The sequence below is a fragment of the Gymnoscopelus braueri genome (genome assembly GCF_963280865.1).
Source record: "Gymnoscopelus braueri genome assembly, chromosome: 7".
NCBI lineage: Eukaryota > Metazoa > Chordata > Actinopteri > Myctophiformes > Myctophidae > Gymnoscopelus > Gymnoscopelus braueri.
In genome coordinates this window covers 43,110,659-43,117,312 of record NC_137608.1, presented here as the reverse complement: position 1 = coordinate 43,117,312, position 6,654 = coordinate 43,110,659, and the positions used below count along the sequence as shown (strand labels likewise).

Sequence of the window (6,654 nt, the reverse complement as noted above, 5' to 3'; positions counted from 1 at the left end):
GAAGAATACAGGTTTGTAGGACAAAGGGACATTGTTAACATACTGCTTGTAGTGCTGTAATATATATACGATGTCATACCAACAGAAATAAACCAGCAATATAGAACTGTGTTTAGAAGAAGTAGCGACAATTCACGTCCACACTGGAAGTGCATTAATAATAGCACTTCCATGTTATGTCTGTCCCTCTTAGTCTCGCAGTTTAAATAGATATGAAGTAATGTCAACAGTGATTTAACGTCTGTTTCGCTCATAGCGTTTCCTTTGTCTCGCAGAAAGTAACTTTCATTTCCTGCCCGGGACTCGAACCCAGGTCCCCAGCACAATTGCACCGGAATTTCTACTGTGATCAAGGGAGGCTCTAAATGAATGTCTATATTTGTAATATATTGGATTATTTAAATAAAAGTCAGTTTCACTAAATGTTTTTTTTGTTTGTCTTGCAATATTTCCTTGCTTATAGAATGCTGCAGTATGTAGGCCTAAAACCCACAAGGGAGTTTGGAATGTGTTCCCTCACCACCACATTGCTTTGGGTTTTTTGATTCAAGCAGAAAACTAGAAATAACATTGGTTTTGTACGTCCATCAACCAGTTAGATCGGTGTCTGTCCAGACTCATAGCATACTGTACATGTTGTGAATGAAGACTTTGATGGGTTGTGTTTGAGAGGTCACAGTGACCTTGACCTTTGACCACCTACTTCTAAGCTTCTCAGCTCATCCTTGAGTCCAAGTGGACATTTGTATATGTAGCAGTGTGGCTCAGAGCCTCTGCCTGAAGACTAAACAAGTCTAATATCTCCCCCGGGGATTCCCTCTTAGGCCAGTGGTTAAGATACTTGGCTTTAGTGTCCCTTCCCACGGGAGTCGTGGGTTTGAATTCTGGGTGTTGCATACATATACTGCATATTGTACCTGTTTATCCTTAACATCTATTGTAAATATATGTGGTTGTACTTATATCAATGAAAACATACACCAATACCACATCTGCTGTGATAGCCTGGTTTATTTGAGACATTTAAAGCTTTTGCATTAAGCCCCAACTAATAAACCACCGTTCCCCTGCTTGTTGAAGGTGAGCTGACTGCATCAGGTCCCCTTCTCATCTGAGTTTCTGGTTTGTCTTTAGAGAAGACATTGCTCAAAAACTGCGAAGTGAAGAATTGAATTGAATGTGAAATCAGAATGTGCATTAAAATCAACAACACTCAATCAAATAGATGTCAATCAATGCAGGAACTGTCAGTCGGACGGCTATTGGATGGTGTTGCCTCTTACCTTTGGTTCCCTCAGTCCCCTGCTGATGACAAACTGCCTGAAAGCTTGGGTTCCATGTATGTGTTTTAGCGCCTCGTCCTGTTGAACAAAATGTGGTGTTTCACATGTTTAGCCACTTAAGTTCTATTCTTTTGTCATAGGATGGTGTCCTGTAGCGAAAATCCTGTAGTGAAAACAATAATGTGGTTGCAATGTGTTGTGAGCTTGTAGATCGGCTATTTTTGAATTTAAAAAAAGCATTTTTGCCTATAATGACGTGTCCAAAACGTAGGGATGCGAAGTGGTAGGAACACGCTAAGGAAAATGGAAGGCTTCAGAAACTGCATCTGACGATACACCTCACCTTCTCACTTGTTTGGCTTCCAAACTCCAGCTCCTCAGGGTTGACATTTGGGTCCAATTCCTCTGTATTTCTTTTCTTCCAGGGTTTAGAATGATGGTATCTGGTGCCACAAACAGGTTTCTTGGTTCTTGGTTTGTGCTGATGGGCAACCAGAAACCATGCATTATCTTTAACATGAAGAATTTATGGTGCACATTACAAAGACAAGCAACTATGAATAATGATTTTTGATGCAAAAACATGGCACCTTTGCCCTTTCAATATGTGTCTCAGAATCTTTGCAGAGCACATCATTTGTGTCCTGCCTGCACAAGGCTGTGACAGGATTGCGTAGCTCATCTGGCAAGATTTCAGCCTTGTCAACTTGAATGGGGGAAGCCAGTGTCGGCCTCTTCTCCAAGTCGCTGACAAAAAGACCCAGTATGGTTGATTCAGTAATGTTGTTTGTCTCCCCGCCCTGTGGGAAGTGATCACAAGCATTCAGAGGTTATTTTGTTTTAGAATGGCACAACCATGAAAAACAGGATTTCCTCTTCCCAATCTGTTTGGTAAAGCTGCAATTTGTAATATGTCCAGCCGGATTTGAACCCAGGTTTCGTGTGGTGCTGAAATTTTTGTTGTTGGGCTAAGACGAACAGCTCATTTTAGAAAGGGCGAAATTATTTACAGATTGGTTAAAATAAGGTTTTATTCACTAAATAAAGTTGTGGATTGCAGCTTCAAGGAAGATGTTGGTCTAGTTTGGAAGTGACTCTTACCAATGAGGTAACCCAGTCACAGAGCAGTTTGGTGACCTTCTCGATGTCCTGGTCTTGGGATGGGGGCTGGTCTTCTTTAGCACCAGTGTTACTTACTTTCAGTTTAATGTAAGGGTTCTTTGGGCCTCGCTTTTTAATTGTTGGGTTGCTGTCGAATAAGAAAATGTCGATTTTTTATCTACATATATTGACAATCATACTATCAGTCATATTCATGTACGCATTCATTGGTTGTGAATAATTACCTATTTTAATTTCATGCTTTGTCATATGATAGTGTTGTGCAGCTAAAAGACCCTGTCTACAAGCTCACAGCGTGTCACGATGCGACACACTAGGAGCTTGTAGATCGGCTATTTTTGCAATATGATGACATGCCCAAATTAGGAATGCTAGGTTGAAAAGTGGTTAATGATGTATGTGGTATTAATGCTAGTACTCCTCAACAGGTCAACATTGTACTTGCGTTTCATTGGGAGATGTCTCTTTCTCCTCAATGACAACTTCATTAGTCTCCTCCTGCTTGTTTGGCTCTGTGCACTCTTCTTCACGGCACTGTTCCTCACGTCCCCTCTCCACATGCTCTGTGACAGGCGTGGGGACCGCAGAGTTTCTCTTTACACACACATACGGGTCCAGAACAGATGTCACCTCATTGAATAACTGCAGGATGAAAGATGAAGTGACAGCATAACATAACAACTGAAGGAAATTGATTCTGAATCATTCAGGACACTAGTGTCAATATTACACTTTATTTTCATAAATTAGGAGTCGATATCCCTGATACTTGGCAGCACTGTTCTGGCACAGACAGTCCATCCAACATGGTCTAACTGTGATCATTCTATCCTGACAGCTGATCAGATTGAGTTGAGTTTAGTTTGATTTATTATACAATATAAAGAGTACATACAAAGTACATAGATTTCTTTTTTATGGTGCAGTAAAGGAAGGAAGCCTGTTGGTTTATTCCGAGTCCTCTCCTTGTTAAATAATTATAATAATGATATTGATAATAGCCTAATAATAATAATATACTAGCAAATGACCCATCTAAAATAAACCATAAACAAACAAACAGGAACTCTCATAACAGCCACTTACCTCTGGGGGCATGCCTTGCTCATAGTGTGGATACAAGGCCAGTGGATGATGGTGCTTGAGCTTTGCTTCCACTGCAGCCACCTGTTGTCTATGGCTCTGCTGCTTTGAGAAGCAACAAGCCTGGTCTTTGGAGGAGAGCTGCTTTCTGGGCCCTCGGCCGGAGGCGCAGGCCGCTGTGCCGCCGTGGAACAGGACAGGACAGAGGCCACTCTGGACATGATGAGATCTGCTTAACACAGCCAGGGTCGGACAGCCATCTCTGAAGTCATCCAGACCCACGTTCAAGAAGCGCCAGCCGCTGCCATCCAGGTGCGCTTTGTTCCTCGGGTCTTTCAGGTACTTGGTCTGCAACCTCTCTTTATACCTGAACAATGCACCGTAGCCTAAAATCAGTGGTGTAAAGCAACTAAGTACATTTACTCAAGTACTGTACTTTAGTACAACTTTGAGGTACTTTTGCTTTACTGGAGTGTTTCCAAATTTCAATACTTTTACTTCTACTCCACTACATCGGACCTTTTAGACAAAAGTATTATAAATGTAACTGTGTTGTTTTACATTATTTTGCCTAATAAAATTTTCAATCAATCAATTAATACATCTCAGAGATAAATATTGTACTTTTACTCCACTACAATTATTTGAAAACTTTAGTTACTAGTTACTTTGTAGATTTTGTAGTTTTTACAAAACATACACTAACCACGACAGCCCTATTTAAACGTTGGCTATTTTCAAAATATTTTTGTATACATTTTAGACATATGACAACTTGTGAAACTGCATAATGAGTACTTTTACTTTTGGTACTTTAAGTATATTTTGATTACCGGAGTGTTTCTACATTGCAGTATTGATACTTTTACTTAAGTAAAAAGTTTGAGTATTTTTTCCACCACTGCCTAAAATGATCAGTATTGAATGAACTCTCTGGGAGACTCCCAGACTCCTGTTTGGTTACATTTGTATACACTCTCCCAGTGGGAGTGTATGTATCCAAGCAAACCCCTAAGGGTCCATTTGGTTACATTTGTACACTGTGTCAGAGTTACGAATTGATTCTTCAGGATTAGGTTTAGACCTGGAGAACATGCATGAGCATGATGGACCATCATACATGGAGGATGTACAAATATAAAATGGACAAATATAAAAAATATGTTTTCTGAAATAACGATAAAATAAAAAAAATTAAAAATAATTTCAGTACTTTTCCAAAAATCAAAAACATCCCATGAATAAAAACATATAAATACAAACGTAAGAAATAGTGAAAATAGCAGATCTACAAGCTCAGAATGTTGCGATTGGGAGCTTGTTTTTCCTTTTTTTTTATTCAGGCTTAAGTTATTGATTCATAACATGTTTTTCTAAGTTTGGGTCCCAGGGTTACAATAAAAAATATATTTTGGGTCTCAGTTGAAAAAGTTGTGAGCCTCTGGGCTATCCTACTACTTTTAGGGTGTGTTCTTGAAACAGAGTACTCTACATTTCACAATTTATGAGAATGCAACAACAACACTCACTCACCAAGGGAAAGTGGCTTGGACAGTGTTTCCTTTGGCTCCGAGGTGAAATGTCTTATAAGCCATGGAGATTTTAGAAGTTCCTGGTACTTGATATATTTATTTAACCATGATGAAATAATGTATAGCCTATCCTTTGTGTGCTGCTGGGAAAGCACAGTGGCTCTCCTTCTACCCCCCAAGACGTTTGTTTGTCGGTTGCTATGGTAACGGCCAGGGATCATGGTTCTTGGAGTCCACACAAATCTACCTCTGAACTTTAACACTGTGTGTGTGTGTGTGTGTGTGTGTGTGTGTGTGTGTGTGTGAGCTTGTAGATCTGCTATTTTTAAAAGATTTTTATACATTGAAAACTTGAAATGAGACATTCTGCATCATGAGCTTTTACTTTTGGTACTTTACGTATATTTTGATGCCAATACTTTTGTACTTTTACTCAAGTAAATTTTGAATTCCGGACTTTTACTTGTAATGGAGTATTTCTACATTGATTGACATTCATTCAATTTCTACATAATAGGTCTATCTACTTTCAGAAGCCATATTGGAAAGAACATCTTAAATGGCTGCAGCCACTATAAAGGACTGTACATTGCCAGACATGATCGTCTTGTGGATCTGGTCTCAGACTAGATCAGAGAAGTGCAGGAAAGGACGACATAAATGTACAGCAAGTGTCAATTCACTGCAAGATATTCCAAATACCCCAGATATTGTGTTCATTAATTAAATTAGAAAAAACTTTACTATCTTTGAAATAGGCTGCCCATTTGATTTGTATATGGACACTTGTTTTACATCCAAACTTATGAAATATCAGCCTTTGGTTGAACGTATTATGGCAGTGGGATATAACTGTCAACTTATTGTCTCCGCCAGGCCGAAAGGCATGGCGAGAGAGTATGTTTTCCACCCCGTCCGTCCGTCCGTCCGTGTGTCTGTCCGTGTGTCCGTCCGTCTGTGGCCAGCTAATCTCCGGCACCGTTGTCTTGATCGCAGCGAAACTGTAAACACACACTCCCTGGATGCCAATTCAGAACCTTTGCCCCAAATTCTTCTCATGGGCCTTTTATAGCGCCACCAGGAGGCCGATTTGTGCAAAACATATTTTTTGACAGTACTCCTACAGATTTTGTCCAAAAGTCATGCAAATCGGTACACAGTATCTCTATAGTTATTAGACGAAACGGGTCTTTCAGATTTCTCATATTCCATCCTGATTGGCTAAAAATGTCTTCCAAAGTTTGCAGGAGTGCTCCGTTTTGAACAAATGGCACCCTTTTCACGTTGGCCAATTATAGCGCCACCTGGAGGCCACAATAGCCTACCTGACCTGGCGGAGACCTGTGCTCCGAGGAGCACTTTTTCTAGTTGTCCTTGTGTTTGGGAGTCTGGGCCACGTTCACAAACTTGTGCTCTGTGGCCTGCAATTGGTAGGATTGCAAAAGACAAATGCAAAAATGTTGGCTAAATGCTGTTCTGTCTCAGCTATCATGGGCAGTCTGTCTATCTGGAGAAGACGATGTTTCATATATCCTTGAGTAGCTAATGAGGACCATTAGGCTAAGCTTGGAGGAGAAAAAAAAAATCTGTCAAATTCCTGTATAATATGGTAGTACTAGTATGTCAACAATGTG

At 40.1% G+C, this 6,654-nt stretch overlaps 1 protein-coding gene across 1 annotated transcript; it reads right to left on the bottom strand.

Annotated features, from left to right (window-relative positions):
- Positions 1–1,048: 1,048 nt before the first annotated feature.
- fam47e (family with sequence similarity 47 member E) lies at positions 1,049–5,083 on the bottom strand (the record flags this gene model as incomplete). Its single annotated transcript, XM_080433624.1, has 7 exons — positions 1,049–1,153; positions 1,284–1,361; positions 1,627–1,764; positions 1,874–2,083; positions 2,847–3,047; positions 3,492–3,855; positions 5,022–5,083. The coding sequence occupies 7 exons, from the start codon at positions 5,081–5,083 to the stop codon at positions 1,049–1,051; spliced, it is 1,158 nt and encodes a 385-aa protein (XP_080289750.1).
- Between the last annotated feature and the right edge of the window lie 1,571 nt (positions 5,084–6,654).